This window comes from Leishmania donovani, chromosome 32 (assembly GCF_000227135.1).
Source record: "Leishmania donovani BPK282A1 complete genome, chromosome 32".
Classification (NCBI taxonomy): domain Eukaryota; phylum Euglenozoa; class Kinetoplastea; order Trypanosomatida; family Trypanosomatidae; genus Leishmania; species Leishmania donovani.
In genome coordinates this window covers 618129-638026 of record NC_018259.1, presented here as the reverse complement: position 1 = coordinate 638026, position 19898 = coordinate 618129, and the positions used below count along the sequence as shown (strand labels likewise).

Below are 19898 nucleotides of genomic sequence, written 5' to 3'. Positions count from 1 at the left end.
TCTTCTGTACACAGACACAACATAGACGCGTGTGCATGCTATTGAATAAAGGACGCACTCTGTGCCTGCGCGTGCGGCCCTCCGTGTTACACACCCTCCTTCTTTTTTCCATCTCGGCCCCCCGGTCGGCCTCTGCGTCTTTCTCACGTTGATAAACGGAGAAATATTCACACTTGATGCAGAAGATGTGAAAGAGACGCGGGAGGCTGAGGATAGGGCGAGACATGAAAGGAGCGACACACGCTTGCGCCAGCGAGACGATGTGGGCACGCAAAAACGGGATGGGGAGAAAAAGAAAGACGGCAGCGCTTTTTGTATTTTTTTTTTCTGTTTTGCTTTCGTGTGCGTGTGTGTGTCTTGTTTTGAATCCGAATGAATTCAATGCTGCAAGCGTAAAGTGAAAAGTGGAAAATGGGAACGGGGGTCGGCTCTGCCTCAGCGCCTTCCGTGCCTTTGATTCCTCGCCTCCACAGGCGAGCACCCACCCACCCAGCCTTGCCTCTCTTTATCTCCCCCCACACGCACAGCGAGGCAGAGCGACATGTACGCACACGTGTAATTGGGGAAGGCGGTGCTTCATGCTGGCAAAGACAAAAAAAAACGAAGGACAGGAGCTCTTACGTGAAGATGTCGAGAAAGGTCTACCTAATACGTATTTCGTGGATTTAGAGTATAATAAATACCCAAAAGAAAAACGGAATGCGTGAAGCATTCCATCGAGGCTACCCGGCTCTACCGCGGTTGATTGAGCAAGCTGGACCATCGCCTTCTGCTATATTTGTCTTTATCCCCTTTTGCCTTTCCTCCGCGCTGGCTGCTGATGAATAGGTAAAGCGGGGCGGTGCTGGCTCATTCTTCACGCCTTTAGGATTCTGTCTCTTCGCGCTTCTCTTCGTTTCTGGCGCGCCGACAGCGGATCCGTCCAGCCTATACACCGCACCTGGCGAGGAGGTACAAGCCGGCGATGGGCTTCTTTCTTTCTTTTTGTCTGTCCTCCCGTTTTTTTTGTTTCGCTTAGGTTTCAGTGGTACGGGCCTTCGTGGATTTGCACATGGGCGCAGAAAAAGCACACATCGGACGGGCGCGTGCATACAGCGACGGATACTGGAGTATGCATTAATGCATGTTTCCTGGCGACTGTCTGCTGGCATCCCGTCGCCACCCTCGTTCGATGTACGATGTAGCTGTGTATCGTGGAACCGTTTCTCCTGTTGTGGACGTTTTCACAGCCTACCTGCTCTTTTTTGGGTCCGTCCGCATTCCGCGGCCCTGTGCGTGTGTGTGCGTGTGTGCCCCGGTGGTGCGCGTGGCTCATTCACGCTCAGCCTCGATCGCGTGTGGGAGCTTGTTGTTTCTGTGTTACGTCTCATCTCAATATCACATCCAAGACAACCAGGTCGTGAGAAGAGACGCAACAGGTGCAGTGGCCTGTGTGCCCCGTCTCTCTGCTCGATCTTCCATCACGAGTGAGGGCACACATTCGTAATGTTGGAGGAATCGGTCCATTGCGCTCTGGAGTGTTGTGAGCGTGCCGTCGCCCATATTTGTGCACGTGTGCCGTAACCTCGGCGTCTGCGTCTCTTGTTCTGTTCACCGAAGCTGGGGACAGATGAGGAGGGAGAGGAGGCGGACGCGTGGATTTTCGTAGGGCACATCCGGGGGGGGGGCGCACATAACATTGTTGTTGTTGCTTCGGGTGTGCGGCTTCTCCTTCAGCCTTTTTCTTTTTATTTTACCTTTTAAAGCTTTGTTTATACGCGATGCTCTTTCGGGGTTCCGGATGAACCACCGCCGGAGCGACGCTCAAGCACGCACACCCGCACACGCTCACATGCGTTGGGGGCACGGAGGAGAAAGCTGAAGCCGGGGAAACTTCGGTGAGAAGCGCAACTGCGTTCGATGGACCTTCTCATTGTGTGATGTTTTGCTCACGTGCTGAACACGTTACTTGTCGGTCTCTCCTGGGTGTGCGCTTGTGTGACCGGTCGCCTTCATATTACTCGTTAGCTAAGTCGCATATACACCGTGTGTAGAGCTTTCGCTGATTCCTTTTCTTTTATTCGGGGGTGGGGGCCATTCAGATTTTGAACAGCGGAAAGAAAAATAAAAATAAAAATGCCGAACGGCGAAGTGACGCCGGTGGGTGGGGTTTATGCGTGGTGTGTGCTGCTGTAACTGCAGTAGGAATAGGGCGGGGGAGGGTAGCGTGCCATTCTCCTCCTTTTTGCGGCGACATGCGTAACGCCATTGCTTGATCAAGCTGCCCGTGGTCTTCAGTACAGCAGAGGATGGCGTAGGGGATGAAAGTAGTTAGTGCGCTACTCATCTAGTCCTTACCCCGGCTCCTCCTCCGTATTCTTCGGTGGCTCTCTCTCTCTGTCTCTCTTTCTGCGTGTTCCTTTTTCTTTGCTGTTTCTGACCTGCTGCATTCTCAACCATCCCTTTCCACGCGTCTCACACTACTGCCCATATTCCAGGCTACGCAGATGCAGAGGGCGAAAGCAGACTACTGAGGGAGACGCTTTTTTTTTTCAGATCGTTCTGCTTCTCGGGCTAATTCTTCTCGCGACCGCAGACTGGACGCGTATGGGTGCGCCTCATTCCTTGTGTACCTCACCATGAGCGACGCTTTCGAGACCCGTATGAGCGCGATGCGAGCTCGCCTGTCGAGCCTATGCCACACCGTCGAAGAACGGGAAGAGGAACAGCAGCAGCAGCGTCGCGTTTTCGAGCATCGCTACTTTGTGGAGGCGAGAGCAGTAGGCTCTGCGGCGGCACCCGCGGCCACAAACCCGATAGCTTCCACGTCTACACCGCCATCGTCGGCGCCTATCTCAAGGCCAGTCACGAGCAAGAGTCAAGTGCCGCGCACAAATGGTATCAGCGAACGCGACGTGAATCAAGTGCACAGCGCCCCAAGAAAGGATGCTGCTTTTGGTCACCACTTCGGCACGAGCAGCCCGCCAGCCTTCATCACACGCACCTGTGCAGCGAAGCCTGGATCTGGAGTGAATGCGATGCTGCAGCTTGCACGGCACCACGCTTCCGGCTCCTTGTCAGAGGCTGGCGTAACAAACGACATCGTACGCATCAGGGGTGGTCTGCCAAGCCCGGTGCCCAAAGCCCCTGCCACGGTTTCCCCCGGAGCTTTCGCTGCCAACGCAGGACAAGATAACATGGATTGCTCGCCCGTTCCATTCATGCCGTGTGGCGTTGCCGGCTCGCATTCGTGTGGGTTTCCAGAGCGGTTTCCAAGCCCTCGCCGACCCACGGCGTCACTCGCCGCGAACACGGTGAATCTGACCCCCCGCAATGGCGAAGGATGCACGCCACAGAACACTCCTCGCGAGGAGTCGCGCATCACCGCAGCCGACGCCACGATCGTTGGCACGATGCTTGCCGATGAGGCGACCTCTTTTGATGCCTTCCGCGTCGTACAGGAGCGGTTGCGGCAGAAGATGATGCAGCTCACGACTTCCTCTCCACACTCCGTCGTGCCGTTATCAACGAGAGGGGCTCCCGCCGAGGCTGCCGTGAGTGATGACGCAACAGCGCCCCGGGAAGAGCTTCCTCACAGAGGCCTCACCGAGTCTCGTGCGGTGAGTGATGCTGACGATTCAAGTCCTTCACCTCGGCCACCGCCGGGCACGCGCGCTGAAACGGCCACCCCGACGCGCTCGCCGGGCGAGGATGACTCTTTCTCGCACGACACTGCCCCACTCCCACCGACATCGTCGTGGTGCCAGCATGATCAAGGTGACTCCTCGGTGGATGTGGAAGTGCTCCCGGCGGCCGCGGAGCCTGCCACCGAAAATGCGAGCGAGACTCGGCTCTTTACTCATGGGTTTCTACATGACTCTGTAGCAGGCGACGGCGACGAGACGACGGCGGTGTCGCGCGAATGGCAGTGGTCGCGGTGCGGCGCGCAATCCACCAAAGCAGGCACGGCGAATGCGCCGCGTGGTGTCTTCCGCGACCCGACCGCTCATCACCTCAGGACCTCACGGATGCCGTCAAGCGATGCGCACTTCAACCCAACCGCCGGGGAACAGCGGGTGAGCTCGCGCGAGTACCGTCGGTCACCTGAGGCAGCGATGGCAGGGCGCGTACAAGGTGATCGAGGGAGGAGTGGGCGGACGACTGCATCGAGTCAGCATCGTGTCTCCTCAGCGCCGCGACGCTCCGGGTCTCGGCACGCGCCGTCGTCAACATCAGCGGCGCGCTGGCCTGCGACGCGGGAGGGGAGTACGTCCACGGCTGCCAGGTCACGCAAGTCAGCGCCGAAGGCAGCTGCACGACCAAAGCCGATTTCTCTGAACGTGGAGGCTACTATTCTCTGCCCCGTCACCGGTGCGGAGCTGTTTGCCCTTCTGCGAATGCGCAGGCTCATCGACTCTGAGGGCGACACGGAGGAGTACCGGCTCCCACCTGTGCGCTGCCACCGCTTGTACGTGACAGCCGAGGAGCACCGCCAGCTGAAACTGCTTCGGCAGTCCTTACACTCCCTGGTCGCCGAGGAGCAGCGCCAAGACATCCCATCCTATCAGCGCGTCACGGTCTCTGCGCGGTCACGAAACGCCGAGTTCGCACCCCCGCCACCGGTGCTTCGCTTCATGGATGTGTAAGCGAAAACGCAGCTGTTTCTTGTGCCTATTGGCCTCCTGGGCTTGTCATTCAGTGCTTTTCATAGACGTCCTCCTTTGCGTCATGATGTCAGGAGGACACCATCGCCGTGTCTTTTATCACGCCGCTCGCGCCGTGCCGGCAATGCTGTCGTGTGGCGGGCATCTTCGCCCCGCCGCCGCCGGACGTTCGCGCTGTGTGTGTTCTTCTTTTACTGTTGTTTTGGATAAATAGATCCGCATTCACTTTTGGTGCCCACCGTTTCCTTTTTTTGGGGGGAGGGAGCGGGGGGAGGGTCGCAACGACGACGGCGTCCGCCCCCCCCACCCCCCACCCCTCCTCCCCGGCCCGTCCCCTAGAGACCAAAGCGGGCACGCGTCGGTACCCTTTGCCGTAGGCACCGACGCCCGCACGCGATGAGAGACGGAGCTGTGCGTTTTTGTAGTCTTGCGAGACGGTACAAAAGGAGAAGAGCGTTGACGTGCGTACAGCACATCAGTGAAAGCCGTGCAGCCCAGCGACGGATGCCGCCGCACCATCCAAGCACTCACCTCCAGCGAAGCGATCCGCAATTCTCGACCGCTCGGTGTGTTGTGCACATGTTTGTGAGCGCTTCTTTTGCGGGGACTGGCTGCTCCGCCACTCCCCGCTCCTCTTGCTTTGTGTATGTGTGTGGGCATGTCTACGTGCGCCTCCCTCCTCAGGGCGGCGCTGCTCTCCTTTCGCACTTGCTTTTTTGTATCCCCACCACCACCACCTCTCATCCATTGCAATCTCTCGTATCATCGTTGCCACTCTGTGCTCCACTCTTGACTACGATTCTGCACTGGCACCTGCACGCACAGACAAGGCCAACACAGGCGTTGAGGGTCGCTGGAACCGAACGCCGCTGCTCAGGCAGAGAGGGCGACCTCCTTGGTTCGACGGTGAACTCTTTTTTTTTATCAGAACCCTTACTCGCACAACTCTCTTCGTTTTTTTTTCTTCGATGCGGTGCCGCTCGATCCGGTGCGGAATAGCGCAGAAAAAGCTCACACAAAAAGTCGAGACGCGCGTGAAGGGAAGCGCAGCCGCTACCTCCGCCACCGCAACTGTTCACTGGGAGAATGCACCGCCGCTACCGCCCCGGCGTGGGGCTCCGCAATTCCCAACGGGTGCTTCGACCCCGGACTCGTTCAGGTCTGCGGCTGCACAGCGTACCGGATGCAGCGAGCATTGGACAAAGTGCCGTTCGCAGAACAGTGGATCACAGTCAATGGCGAAGAAAGGGGAGATGGAGCGCCGCAGTGGATTTGACGTTGCCGGTGCTGCTGATCTGACAGGGGCGAGCACGGCCTCCGACGTTGTGTTTTTGCCGGCGAAAGACAAAGCAGTAACGGAATCTCTGCTGACACGGGAGCAAGCCACTGTGTGCGACTTGGCGTGCCAAGGTGCATCGCTGTTCATTGGGGGCGAGGCGGGGACCGGCAAGTCGCACCTATTGCGCGCCATCGCAGCGAAACTGACGGCACAGGGATACCGCATCGCCATCACGGCCTCCACCGGTATTGCCGCGTTGAACATCGGTGGCAACACTTTTCACAGCACCTTTGGCGTGCCTCTACCCACCCCAGATGATATGACGGACCTGTCGACGCAGCCGCCACCCACGGATGCCGCCTTCGACATCGACGACGGTCAAGAGAACGGGGGCGGCGATGGTGAAGGAATCGAGGAAGAGGTGGTCGTAGACGACTTCGCAACAGGGTCCTCGGTCGACAAACTCGGACACCCGCGTCGACTGCAATTCAGAAACACCGGGGTCCTCGCGGAGGTGGACGTAGTGGTCATCGACGAAGTTTCCATGCTTCACGCGGGGGTGCTTGAGTCTTTTGAGCGGGCCGCCCGTCGCATGGCAGGGCGTGACGCCAGTCAGCCGTTCGGGGGTTTGCAGATGATTCTCTCCGGCGACTTTCTGCAACTCACGCCGTTCGCCTCGGTCGGCGCCCCTTTCGGCAGGCGGCGGCGGTACCGTCAAGTTGGTGACGGAAGGTCCAACAAAGACGACGACTGCATCGTCTGCCAGTGCGTCAGTCCTGAGAGCGACGATGCGCAGCCGTCCGCAGACGAGGCCGCGATCCCCGTTGAGGCGGCAGAGAAGTCGTGCCGCACCGCCGTCGACGCGGCCGCGTCTGAGGTAGAGAGCGCATCGGCTGCCAAACACAGCAAAAGGAAACGAGTCTCTCGTGCTTCTCACTGTAGCGCCGGGAAGGGCCGCCGCTGCGACCTGTGGTACTATGACAAGCCCATGTTTGAGAGCTGGTGCTTCACTCACCATCTCCTTCATGTGCAGCTTCGCGAACCACAGCGCCAGCAGGATCAACGGTTCGCCGCCGACTTGAATCGCCTGCGGCAGGGCAGGCTTCCCTATCGACTGTCGCGCTCCGGTTTTCTGAACGCGGCGGTCGAGGATGCCGTGCGCCTTTTACCGACCAAGGGGGCTGTCAAGAACTACAACGACCGCAAGATGTTGGAGCTGGAGGGAGAGGAGCGACTTTTTCCAACGCAGCTCACCATGACAGAGGCGATGCGCCCGCCTACCTTTGGTACTACAACAGGGCAGAGACAAGAAGATGCCGACGACGGCGGCCAGTGGGGAGCCGCACTGCTTGTGCACTATCGTTTCTGTTCCCCTACTGGAAGTGCCAGAAGTGCGCTCAAGCAGCGAGGGCGACTACGGGACATGGAGGCGATTGGCGTCGCTCGTAACCTGGAGGAGGTTTGCCTCTTTCCTCGCGGCTCCGTGCAGGTCTACGGCCTCCCCTCACCGCTCTCGTACTCCACATCCTTGTCTGCCGTGTGTGTGCGCTGCAGTGGCGCAACTCACTGCATCGCAGAGGACCGACGATGCACTGTGAAGAACGTACTGGAGATGTGGTCTGGAGTCCCCAGCGCCCGAAACAGCAAGGCCACGTCGGGGAACCTCAATGGCGCTCAGGAGTACGCACGTGCAGTCGCTCGCCTGCAGCCACTGGGTGCTTTGTTTCCGCGAGAACTCGTGCGTGTGGAAGCTGTGGATGCGCGGCAGCTAACGCGTCGGCTGCAACCGTTTATGCAGGAGAGCTTGCGCCAGGCTATCCGAAAGGATACCGTGCTGCAGGATAAGCTGCTGAAAGTCGGGTGTCGTGTGATGCTGCTACGCAACTTGACGCTTCAGTATGTGAACGGCTCTCTTGGCAGGGTGGTTGGGTTTCGATCGTTCTCGGCGTGTAAGGGTCTGTTGCCGGAGGAGATGAAGGCGCGTGCGACTCCGGCAAACCTGCTGGAGCGTGTCGCCGTGTATTCCACAGGGAACGGACCGGGCGGCGCCGCAAGCGCTGTGCAGGTGCCTGTAGTGCGGATGGACGCAGACGGCAAAGATGTCGCGATTCCTTGGATCACGCTGCCGATTTCGATCACGAAGCAGGACTGGTGCTTCACCGTGGATGCTGCCTGCATCCCGTTGACACCGGCCTACGCGTTTACCGTGCACAAAGTCCAAGGCGTTACGCTGGACCATGCCGTGCTCTTTGACGCCGGCGACATGTTTCCGTGTGACCACCTCGTTTACGTCGCATCGAGTCGCGTGCGCAAGTTCGAGCACCTGCGCATTCTGAATCTCTCTCCGCGGATGATATCGGTGCACAGGCCCTCGCTGCTCTTCACCCAAAACATCCCAGGCGTCGAGGCCGCGGCAAAGACGTGGGCGGCATGGAGGTCGATGCCGCTTTCGGGACAGTTGTTCTACCTTCCCTCTCACCTTGGCCGAGAATCAGCTCGGTAGAGGTGGCGCGTATCCCTGAAGACGGTGCGAGCAACGTGCCATGCCCGTAGCAGCGACTGGGACTACCTAACGTTGCGGATCTATCTACCTATATATGTAGGTGTTACTTCTGCATCTTCTATGTAACTCTGCCAACTTTGGTTTTTTTCTTATTGCTCGTTTTGTTGTGTACGTAGTGTGTGGAACAAGTCTGGCACACACACACATAAACACAGAACACCGGCCTCCGTCACTCAGAGTTGTCTGTTTGGAAGACAAGGGAAGAGGGAAGAGTGGGTGTTCTATTCTGTTCCGCTTTCGCTGTCTCGAATACAGCCTTCGTCCCTGTGCGATCACTGCTCCACTTTCTCACTGCTATCAAATCCCTACAAGGTAGAAAGCGACCGACGAACCTGCCTCCGCAGGCGAACGCTGCCCTTTGTGCGGGGTGAGCTGCGTTCACCTGTGCCTGCTGTGGCCCTTGTGCCGCGACACACCGCATCGCGTCTCGCCGCCATTCTTACGGATGCACGCTAGCGCGATGTCTCAGAGGGGAGAGGGATAAGCCCATGGCGCTTCTCGCGCGTATCACTTGAGACCGCAGCCACGCTGCTTTCCGCCGCACCGTGCCGCGCTTCTATCTTTTCCCTCTTCGTCTCCCCTTTCCATCTATAACGCGCCAACACATTAACCTACACGTTCGCCCACACACCTCTCCGCGAGAGAACCTGCTACATGAACCACGGACCCAACAGCACAGCTATTCCCCCGGTGTCCCTTGATCGATTCGCTTGCGTCGCTCTTCCTTTCCCTTGTTGCTCTGTCCCGGTAACGCGTCGCACTGCTTCTTGGCATTCTTCTCATCGGGTTTCAGTCTCTCCCCCACTCCTCCCCATATTCCTCAGCCGCTTTCGGCCCACGTTTCCTGCTGTTTCTCTTTACACGAAACGATATATATAAAATCATCGGCAAGCCAGAAGCAGTGGCCCCACTCGCGCACGTACGGCGTGTCTCGCTGGTTTCAAGCGGCCAAGAGCAAAGCAATATAATATTGTTTGGTGGGCTGTTTAGTAACCTCACGTGCCTGTCCTTCTCGTCATACTAGACACTGTCACCACCGCCACCCGTCCCGTGCCTCCTCTTCCTTCCTCCGCCTAACCACCAGCTTCCACGCAAGCAACTGCGCTCTGTGCATATGTCTGAGCTCGTAAAGCTTGAAGTGGGCCATCAGGACTATGCCTGGGGCAAGGATGCCGCGTCCAGCTTCGTGGCAAAGATGAAGGGCTTGACGAACGACAAGTCCGGCAAGATGTTTGCGGAGTTGTGGGTAGGCACGCACCCCAACTGCCCGTCCAGGATCGCCGACGGCGACGCGCAGCTGCTCGAGGAGTTCCTGAAGCAGCCAGAGAATAAAAAGAAGTACTTTTCAGAAGCTCACCAGGCCACGACCTTCCGTGACACAGTGCCCTACCTGCTGAAGATTCTGTCGATTCGTACGGCGCTGTCCATCCAGGCGCACCCGTGCAAGAAGCTTGCCGAGAAGCTGCACGCAGCGAGGCCGGATAAGTACAAGGACCCGAACCACAAGCCAGAGCTCATTTGCGCCTTGACCCCCTTTGAGGCACTCTGCTGCTTCCGACCGCTCGGCGCCATCATCGCGTATCTGAAGCGCATCCCGGAGCTGGCGGAGCTTGTGGGCGCCGACGCGGTGCTGGGTCAGTACATGATGGCGCCGGAGAGCGCGCTGCCTGCAACGGACAGCGACGAAGAGAAGCAGTCGCTGAAAGCGATGATAACGAACGTGTACGCTGCTTCGGACGACATCGTCACGAAGGCGCTGCGCCTGCACCTCCAGCGCATCGAGGAGACGGGCGCGCAGTGTGCCGAGGACGAGCTCTTTGTTCGCATTTACAGGCAGTACCCGGATGATGTCGGCTGCTGGATGGTTTACTTCCTCAATTACGTACAGATGGTGCCCGGGGAGGCTCTCTTTTTATCGGACAGCGAGCCGCACGCGTATATCAGCGGCGACGGTGTCGAGATCATGGCATGCAGCGACAACGTCGTGCGTGCTGGACTCACGCCGAAGTGGAAGGATGTGCCGACGCTCATAAGCATGCTGAAGTACGACACGACCGGGCTTGCGTCTGCCCGCCACGAGAAGAAGAGCAGCGAGGACGCGGCGCAGTGGCAGGTGCAGTACTACCGGCCACCGGCACAGTTCCCGGACTTTTCGCTGTACCGCATGCAGTACGAGCACGCTTCTGGCAAAGGGACGACCTCCGTGACCTTGCCGACGATAGGCCTGGGCTTCTGCTTGGAGGGGTCTGCCAAGGTGAACGGGACGACGGTAAACGCCGGCGACTGCTTTGCGGTGCCGTACGGCAAGGTGACGTGCCAAGCTGAGGGAGCGAAGGCGCTTGTGTTCGTTGCGTCGACCAACGACTTGAGCGACAGATAGCCGAGCTCCCTTTAGCATTGACGCTGGGTGGTGCGTGCTGAGCGACCTCCGTGACAAGTAAATGAAAGACGTCCGTCGCTGTCTTGCGCCAGGGTTCAAGAGGTAGAACACGGTGATTCAAGTACTGTCCCCACCTTGTGTTTTTCTTTTTTTTTTTCACCTCGTAGTCCACCGTGTTGTACGCGCTTGCGGATGCGTGTCTGTGTGGACACGAGAGCGCATGCCTCCTTGGCGTTCTATTTGACAGACAACGTGTCACCTCCCACACGTGCACAGAGGCTCACGGCAGCTGATAGGCTCGCTCGTGATGAGAGCACGCACACATTCTCGGCGCACACCTCTCTCTTCCCCTCGCACACCCCAAGCCTTACCTAAGCTCTACACACACGAAAAAAAAAAACAGTTTCTCACGATTCTCTTGCTTTCTTTGGCGCGCCTTCTGTCTTCCTCTCATGCTCTCTCTCTCGCTGGTTCTCTCACCCTTTTGTGGTCTTGTTGTCGGCTCCCTTTTGCTTTGCTGTTGTTGGCTGCTAGTGTTGTTGCCCATCTCGCCTAGTGTGTGCTCGGGCGCTGGCAACGCGCGCAGTCTCCCGTCTCGTTCTGTTGTCCTGTTTTTTTTTTCTGCAGATGCCTTCTCTTTCTTTTTGTACAGCGCGCCTGCGGGGTGTGAAACTCATGAAGGTGTCGGGTCGAGGGCGGATTTCATTGTCGATGTTTTTTTGTTTCGTTGGGCTTCTTAACGCGAATAGTCCGCGTGAGGGAAGCGAATCGGAGCAAGGCGGAAACCGATGAGGGTGGAGGACGCGTCGCGGTTGGTGAGTGGGGACGCGTGTTGTCTGAGGACCACATCTACTCGTCACTATGACAACGAGGATGCGAGGGGCATACGTATGCAGCAGCGAGTGATGCGCGGGTGCCCTTCCTTGTCGTTGCACTTGAAACGTGATTCTTGCTCGGCCTCCGATCTCCTTTGCTGAGCTGTGTTATTATTGTCTGCCCATGTGTTTTCTCTGTTCTTCTCCCTTCCCTCTCTCAGGGCATCAATAACAAGCTCCATTCACACCAAGCCCCATCTCCTGCATGTCCACACATGCACTCCGAAAAGGTGAGCACTGCGGCCCACGCAGAGGCTATTATTTTGTAAACAACAACAAAAGAGGAAGGACTTTTTTTTTCGTATTTATCTTGTTGCTTGTTGGACCGTCACTCTCTCCTCTCCCGATACGCTTGTGTCGTGCACGCATGTACACTCCGTCTCTCGCTCGCGCGCTCTTCCTGCGTGTGTATGCCTCCGATGCTGTCGTCGATGTTCCCGCCCCCCCTTCCCCACCCTGTATCTCCTCGCGCACGCTTTCACGGATGCTTCCTCTCATTTTGTTTCGCCTTTCTTTTTTTTTTTTGCTGTTATTATTCGCCCCGCGGGCATGATGTCTCTCTCTCTCTCGCTTGATGCTAGGACTTCTTATCCCATTGCTGCTTCGCCGCCCTCTGTCGGTGGGGTGCCTCCTTCATTCGTTGTGTCGCAGATGTGCGCGCAGGACAATTTCAGGCGTGCTGGTAAGATGGGTGTGTGAGATTTTGAGCATATGTGCCGGTGCGAGAAAGGCGGGAAAAGAGGAGAACCAATGTGCCCTGTGCAATGTCAGAGAAATCATACTTCGCACGGTGCAGCACGGCGGAAACGAGCGACCAGAAAAATAAAGCAAGTAGAAAAAGAAAGAGGGTTTAGCATGACCTGCCTCTTCGCCATCCACGTCCATTGCAGTTGCCTTCAGCATCTGCGCTTCGGCACGCATCAGTTCTTTGTTTTTTTTTTTTGCGACGGGGAGTGATAAGGATAGAGGGAGCACGCTGTTTCTGGCGCTCTGCTAGGCTCACACAGCGCACCAGGCTCCTTCCTTTTTTTATCCGGCTTCAGCAGACTCACTGTCGCTGCTCACGGCTGCCTCGTGAGATGATGTATGGATGCGTGGGTTTTTCCTTTATCGGTGCACGTGCACTGCGCACGTTCTCCTCACTTGTGTGCCTTCTCTCGCTCGCTCTCCTCTCTTCCCTTTTGTGGTTCCGGCTTGGCTGCACACGTCCGTCACCCGCTCCCTCCCTCCCCCAACCACACACACACACACACATGTATGTGTGTGCCATTCATGGCCCTGTCCTTCCGCGCTGCGCTGGTGGCGCGTCTCTCCCGATCGATGGTCCCTTTCCTTCGCTCCCTCTTCGTCCACGCGTGCTGGAGGACCTCACGCACAGGGAGCCTACGTGCTTACCACACTAGACTGAATAAGAAATAGGCCAACACCGCAAAGAGTAACACACACACACACAGACACACAGAGACCGACTTGTTCCTTCCTTCACCTCCCACTGCCGCTTTCTAGCGGCGTGGAATCGACGGATTGCCGCGGGCACAACAACGTCAGCTACAGAGGGAGAGACTAACTGCGGAGGTGACACCACGTGGTGTTGTCGCATCCGCACCAGTCACCTCGTGCGTCCCCGGCGGTGTCTCTCGCTCTGTCTATGTTTGGTTTCTGTCGTTGTTGTGTGCTTTTCGCCGCTTTGTGTTTCTTCTTGCTCCAGGGCGTTGGTGGGGTCGTATACGTGGCGGCGTTTTTTTTTTTCGCTGCCGACGAATCAGAGAAACCGAGCCCGTTCGCACCTTGTTTCTCCCTCTCCCTCCCACAAGCGCCCACCCCCTCCGCCGCCGCCGTCCCACGTGGCACCCCACAATCGCTTCCTTCTTGCAGGCGCTGCGTCTACATGGCGTCCGTACAGCGGCAGACCAAAGAAGTGCAGGAGCGAAATCAACGACAGCTACTAGAGCTGCTGAAGCAGCCCGCCAATGATGAGTGTATGGACTGCAGCGCGCGTCACCCGACGTGGGCGAGCGTGAATCTCGGCATCTTCATCTGCATCCGCTGCAGCGGCCTGCATCGTCAGCTGGGCGTGCATATCAGCAAGGTAAAAAGCTGCACGATGGATCTCTGGGAACCGGAGCAGATCACCTTCATGTCAAAGATGGGCAACGAGCGCGCCAAGCGGGCCTACGAGGCCACCATTCCGACCAGCTACGTCAAACCTGGGGAACGGGACACCTCAGCCAACGTAATGAGGTGGATTCGCCTTAAATATGTGCAGAGGCGGTACTACCGGCCACTTCCTCCGTCCGCAGCGGACTCCAGCGGCGGAGCTGCTGTGGATGCGCAAAGCGACGCAGAGCGCGCCAAAGCACCTCGAGCTGGCGAAGACCTCCAACGTGCGCAACCTGCCACACCAACAAAGTCTGTCAGGGGCACGGTGCCGCTGACCTCGAACCCGGTCGCAGCGACTCGGACAGCAGCTGTGGCTTCCCTTGCTGCGCTCGACACCAACACGTCCCCTCGAGCCGCGCTCGACGCTTCGTATCTGTCAAAGCAGAAGGAAGCGGCCATTTTCGACTGGCTGCGCACAGCCACACCTTGTGTGGCGCTAGAGGAACCCCTGACCACGTCCGCACCGCCAGTGCAGCCGACATTGGTCGCGAAGACCTCTCTCTCGAATAGTGTTTCGTCTCCGACCGTCGTGGTGCGCGAGATGCCGTCGCCGTCCACCTCCGTAACAGTCATCGTTGCCACCGAAGTAGATGGACCAGCGGCAGCGGCCCCGGCACTCGAAAACATGCCGGGTGCAGCCGAAGAAAGCGGCGTGAAGGTCAGGCGTCGCCGCACGGCGAAGCGGACAAAACGGACGAAGAGGATGGCGCCTCCTGTACCGCTCGATGAGGTGCGTAATTATGCTGGTGAGCCAGTGGATGCGCAGGTGTTTGCCCCAGAGGATCGCGATCGAGTTCGAACGGCGACACCGCCGCTGCTGCGAGATCCCTCAGACGACGCTAAGCAGGAAACTACAGTGGTGCCAGTGACGGAAACAGGACCTCGCGAAGAGTCAAAGGCGTCAGAACGATCACGTCGACATCGGCGCAAGCGAGCGCCTCTAACGGAGGTGCTTGAGAGCAATCCAGTCCCATCAGAGCTGTCTTTCCCAGTGTTCTCGGCCTCGCGAGGCTCTTCTCCTCCCGCGCTCCCTTTGGCGCCGTCACTGACGTTGAGGACGGTTCTGGTGGAACCGTGCTGCTCGTCACAGTGTGCTTTAGACAGTGTAGCGCGCGTTTCTTATCGGCACCGCAAGCAGCGTGGACAAGACCTAGAGATGCTGCAAGAGTCGCCCGGGCGGCCAGCCACGCAACAGCTGCCCCCTCGCCTTGCGCACGGCCCCGCGTGCGCGTCTCCACGAGCAGCTCTCCGAGAAACGCCGCCGCTGTTGTCGGAGGAGCCGATGTCGCCCACCACCTCCAGTGCCACAGCGCTTGCGCGGCTCACTTCGGTTGAGGAGCGCGCACATTTCGTACCCTGTGTCGTGGATGCAACGCCCGTGCCGTCTGCCGCGGCAATGAACTCGTCCTCCGCTTCGCGTCGGTCGTCACTGACCGGCGCGGCTACTCCGACTTCCATGCGCGCGCCTTTCATGCGGCCCACCGCAGCAGCAGCGGTGCGCTCGCGGCACGGGGCATGGCAGACACATCGGCCGAAGCAGGTCTTGGTCAAGCCGTATTATCTCTGCAGCTCGCGCCGAGCACTCCTGTCGCCGCCAGCGCCGGATGAGGACAAGTATGTACCGCCTCAGGGCATCCGCTCATCTGAGCCCTCCTTCTCTGATGCGCTGCAAGCTCATCCGCCACCGTCTGTGAGGTGGACGGCAACACCTTCAAACGCATCCTTTACCCGCCGTCGAGGCTCACTTTTGTCGCCAATAGCTGAGGAGGGCAGCGCGGCGCAGCGGACACCGTCAACGCAGTTCTATGCGTCATCCACACACAAAACAGGGACCTTGAGCAACGTGCTACAGATGCATCGACGCCTGGAGGAGCAGCTGCGTTTGCTGAAGGAGCGATTCCGGCAGAAATCCCATCCCAACTAGGCGGCGTCGATAAAAGGAGAATGAGCCACAACTGTCCAGTTTTTTGATATGGGAGAAGCCGTGGGAGAGGCGAGGTCGCAATGGGGTACTGTGAGTGCTTCCGTCTGTTGTGGAGGGGCTATCCTCATGCCGCGTGTATGGGATGCCCTCGCATGTTTCAGAGGGCGGACGCCCTCACGCTCGTTTCATGTGCCTCCCTGTTCTTCTCGTCGTCGCGATGCTGAAGATGTCTGTGTGTGTGTGGGGGGGGGGGGCACCACCGTTGCATCGAAAGGATGACTCTCTCTCTTTCTCTCTACGAGATTTGCTGCCTGAGACGAATTCTCTCTCTCTCTTGCTCATCTTTTTCCGTTTTACGCGGGGGAAGGGGGAGGGAGAGGAGATGCTTCTCGTCGCTCATCATCTTTTCCGGCACATGTGTTTCGTTGGTTGCGGAGTGCGACGGCTCTCTGCTGAACAACACATTGATATATATATATATATACATATGCTTGCATAAATATATATATATGTGGACGAGACGTACACAACAGCCAAAGCGATGTATTGTAAGAGACGCCCTCCGTGAGGTAGGCTGATGCATTTTGATGTGGAGGGGGGGGGGTGCGTTGCAACTCCGTAGTCAAGTGCTGCTGTTACCATGAGTGGCTCTGCAATGGAAACCACCCGTTTAGGATGCGGTGGCGGCGCTGTATCACACGAGAAACGAAAATTAGGTGCGGCGGACAAGGAAGAACTCCACAGTACACCGAAGCGTTTCTGATGAAGCCTCCCCTTCTCAGTGTCGTGGAGACGTCCTTCACTGTTTTCCCGTTGTTTTTTTCTTATGTTGCTTTTTCTCTCTGCTGTTATTCGACCTGCTTGGCGACATGGACGACTTTCTGCCCTCCCCCGTCTCCGCAGGTACCACTGCAGCACATGATTGCTGTGTGAGGGAAGGTGCCCGTGTCCGTTCACGTCCGTCCGTCCGACAGCCTCCTCTCCTGGCCAAATCATGGGCAGGGAGCGCAATGGAGAGAAGAGCGCCGCCAAAGGCAGCAGCGCGTCGGCAGCGAAGCAGCCTCGGCCGCCTCGAGGGACGGGCGACGCCCCCCCACTTTCATCTCCGGCACCCCGGCGGCGACCAACGTTTCAAAGTGCGAGAGCGTTTCCACCCAGCACCATGGCTTCGGTGACCGCATCGACCTCATTGCAGTCTTCTGCGCCGCCGAATGGCCTACCGCGCCGCAGCCGCTCCCCCGTCTTCTGGGGTGCCTTAAAAGAGGCGCCCCTCTACGCCGGCCCGCTGGGCGAGGCCGTTGGCACAGTTCCTGTGGGCGCCGTCTTACTCGAGGCGTCTCGATACCGCGACGTGTTTGGCGGCTGGTGGATCAGCACTCGGTGCGACGATGGCACGCTAGGGTGGATCGCCTACTCAGACTCGATTGAAACGACAACGACTGAGGATGCCGGCGCTGCACCATTTTGGCTCCGCGTGTACGACACCCGTGCTACCCCCGCTGCGGCCTCTGACAGCGTCGAGGCGCCGTCCCCGCGAGCTGCGCTACCGAGTACGCAGGTGTGCTGGCACAGCGTCCTGCCGTCCGTTTCCTGCGCGGACTTCTCTCGCACTGCAGCAGCTCATTTTCTGTTTCGCGATGCGGAGCTGTATGCCTACTACTGGGATACGATTCATCCCGAAGAGAAGGCAGCGCGGGATTGGAACTTTGAGTATCAACGGGGGGTGGAGCTGCGCTGGCTCTGGGCGGACTTTTTCCGCCCCGCTGCGCCCGCCTCCTCTATTCTTTCTTCAGCGCCACCTGAGACAGCACGGCACGCCCAACTGGACGCGCTCATTGCCGCGTTTCGGTCCGAGGTTGAGCGCATCGTAGTGCAGATATGGAAGGAGGCGACGATGCCGCCGCCGAGCCGCCAGGTTGCGGCGCACCCGCAATTTCCAGATCAAGTGTACTTTGACGGCGGTATTCTGCTGCGGCGCTGCGTGGACACGGCGGATGGCGTCCTTGGTGGCGATGAGATGGCGATGAAGTGCGGGCACGCCATCTATCGCAACCAGGAGATGCTCGCTGTTGTGGCACCACGGCACACTCTTCATGTGCCGCTTCACGCCTGCTGCACGTTTGGTGGCTTTTCCTTTTTGTGCTCTACAATTCCTCCCTATGGGTCGGCGAACCTGGTGGCGGGTGATAGCAACATGTTTGCTGCCGCGGGTGGGGATGACACCCTTTGTGCTTGCACGCCAACACCGCCATTGCCGCGATCGGCGCTTGTCTCTGAGCTCCTGAAGAGTCTTGGTGATGCCCTTGGCTTCGAGGGGGGCGACGTGCCCCGGGAGTGGCGTGTGTACGCAGGACGCGACCGCCGGCTCTACTTGTCGCAGACCCACCGTCTTCTTCCACCCGTTCTGCCTCTACACCGAGCGGACGTCTCTGTCGCCGTGTTATCACCACCATCAAAGACGTCGGACGAGCTGGTCAACCTCTCACGCGCCTCGTCTTTGTACGCTAGCTTGCTGTGCTATCGTGTTCGACCGGAGGTGTTCCTCAGATGGCAGGCGCGATGGCCCCCGAACGAGTGTGTGTGCACGTCACAGGAGTCGGCGACGAGAGCCAGTCCTGCGCACGCGTGCAGATCGGCGGCACTTGCGTCCCAGTCCTATGCTGCGGGCACGTGGATCAAGTCAGAGGGCATTACACGTGTATCCGGCACACTCGGGTTTCAGTTCCCCGTGGCCGCACCTCTGGTCCCCGTCGAGCCCTGCAACTTGTGCAACGGTGAAATCGACGCCAACGAACTACGCTTCGTGGTGTGCACAAATCCGTTGCAGTGCTGCCGTGTGTGCATGCACTGCTACACGCGACTGGTACTAGGGCATGCGAGTGGAGAGGGGGCTCCTGTCGACCAATTGGGGCAGGTTTGCCCCACTGCGGTGCGGTGCACGGCAAGGTGCCGAAAAGCGGGCAGCTTTCTCATGGTTCCGACGCTGAGTGAGCTGATGCACGCGAACGGCCTTAACCTGCGATACCTGGCGTACGTTCTGCATCGTTTACCGCAGGCAACACGAGCTGCAGTCGAGCACTGGTGCCACGTGGAGATGGTCGCGCGAACGGCGAAGCACCTCCTGCAGCACGATCTCCGCAGCGCCACCACCCCATTAGAAGCACAGGCAACGTGTGAGGCTTTGTTGACCTCACTTCTGCAGCCAACTGGTGCCGCCTCAGAGCGATTCTGGCGCACTCGTTTGGGGCCAGCGCTCCAGTCGCGGTTTCTCGGAATGTGCAGCCCCTTTCACCTCTCCGTGCACGCGCTACGACTGGTCGCCGAGCGAGTTGCGGCGTTGGCCGGGGTGACCTTGTCGGAGTCGTGCTTGTCTTCCTTGGCATCACTTTCTGCGCCGACGAATCCAAAGATAGTACGTCGGCGAACCGATAGCGACACTGAGACGAACAACGGTGAGGCAGACCCTCTAAGCACCGCGGCCGCAACGGACACCGGCGGTGCTTTCGTTGAAATCAAACACATTGCACCGCTAATTCTGGTGTTCCCAGCACCGCCCATGGAGCCACCCTTGCCATCCCTACCCGCGTCAGAGGATGTAGGTGAAGAGAGCGGCCCGCAAGGGTGTTCTCCAGCAAAGCGCCGTGCTGAGAGGCTTCTGCTGTTCTGGATTGGGCACACCCCGGAAGGGGCAGATGACGCGCAGCAGCCTTTTTACCTGGACGAGTCCGTGCTGCACATGGCCCTCCGGTAAATAGTGGAGGCGAGTAAACAGGCAAAGAAAGAAACACCCACTTAGAAGAATGTGCATGCGCCACTGCAATCATGGATGTCGTCGTGGTGTTCCTGTGCACAGGAAGTCATGGGCAGACGCAAGCGTCTCGCTTTGCCGCCACTCCACGCCTCTACGGCAGAACTCCGAAAACAAGGGAAAAAAGACGCGTACAGAAGACCTCCTTCCCGAACCCGCCCTCTCCAACCCCTAGTCTTGGAGTGTCCATACACCTGGCACCTCCCCTCGCCCCCCCCCCCTGAGGGCGCCCTCTTAGGAGGCGGGGAAGGCGACGGACTAGCATA

The 19898-nt window shown here is 58.6% G+C and overlaps 5 protein-coding genes across 5 annotated transcripts; all 5 read left to right on the top strand.

Moving 5' to 3' along the window:
• Positions 1-2618: 2618 nt before the first annotated feature.
• On the top strand, positions 2619-4625 carry LDBPK_321680 (hypothetical protein, conserved; the record flags this gene model as incomplete). Its single annotated transcript, XM_003863536.1, has 1 exon — positions 2619-4625. One exon carries the CDS (start codon positions 2619-2621, stop codon positions 4623-4625), a length of 2007 nt encoding a protein of 668 aa, XP_003863584.1.
• A 522-nt stretch (positions 4626-5147) lies between these two features.
• Positions 5148-5642, top strand: LDBPK_321670 (helicase-like protein; the record flags this gene model as incomplete). The annotated part of the gene is made up of 1 exon (XM_003863535.1): positions 5148-5642. The coding sequence occupies one exon, from the start codon at positions 5148-5150 to the stop codon at positions 5640-5642; it is 495 nt and encodes a 164-aa protein (XP_003863583.1).
• Positions 5643-9599: 3957 nt separating this feature from the next.
• On the top strand, positions 9600-10865 carry LDBPK_321660 (phosphomannose isomerase; the record flags this gene model as incomplete). Its single annotated transcript, XM_003863534.1, has 1 exon — positions 9600-10865. One exon carries the CDS (start codon positions 9600-9602, stop codon positions 10863-10865), a length of 1266 nt encoding a protein of 421 aa, XP_003863582.1.
• Positions 10866-13628: 2763 nt separating this feature from the next.
• Positions 13629-15824, top strand: LDBPK_321650 (hypothetical protein, conserved; the record flags this gene model as incomplete). Its single annotated transcript, XM_003863533.1, has 1 exon — positions 13629-15824. The coding sequence occupies one exon, from the start codon at positions 13629-13631 to the stop codon at positions 15822-15824; it is 2196 nt and encodes a 731-aa protein (XP_003863581.1).
• Positions 15825-16818: 994 nt separating this feature from the next.
• LDBPK_321640 (hypothetical protein, conserved) lies at positions 16819-19575 on the top strand (the record flags this gene model as incomplete). The annotated part of the gene is made up of 1 exon (XM_003863532.1): positions 16819-19575. One exon carries the CDS (start codon positions 16819-16821, stop codon positions 19573-19575), a length of 2757 nt encoding a protein of 918 aa, XP_003863580.1.
• Between the last annotated feature and the right edge of the window lie 323 nt (positions 19576-19898).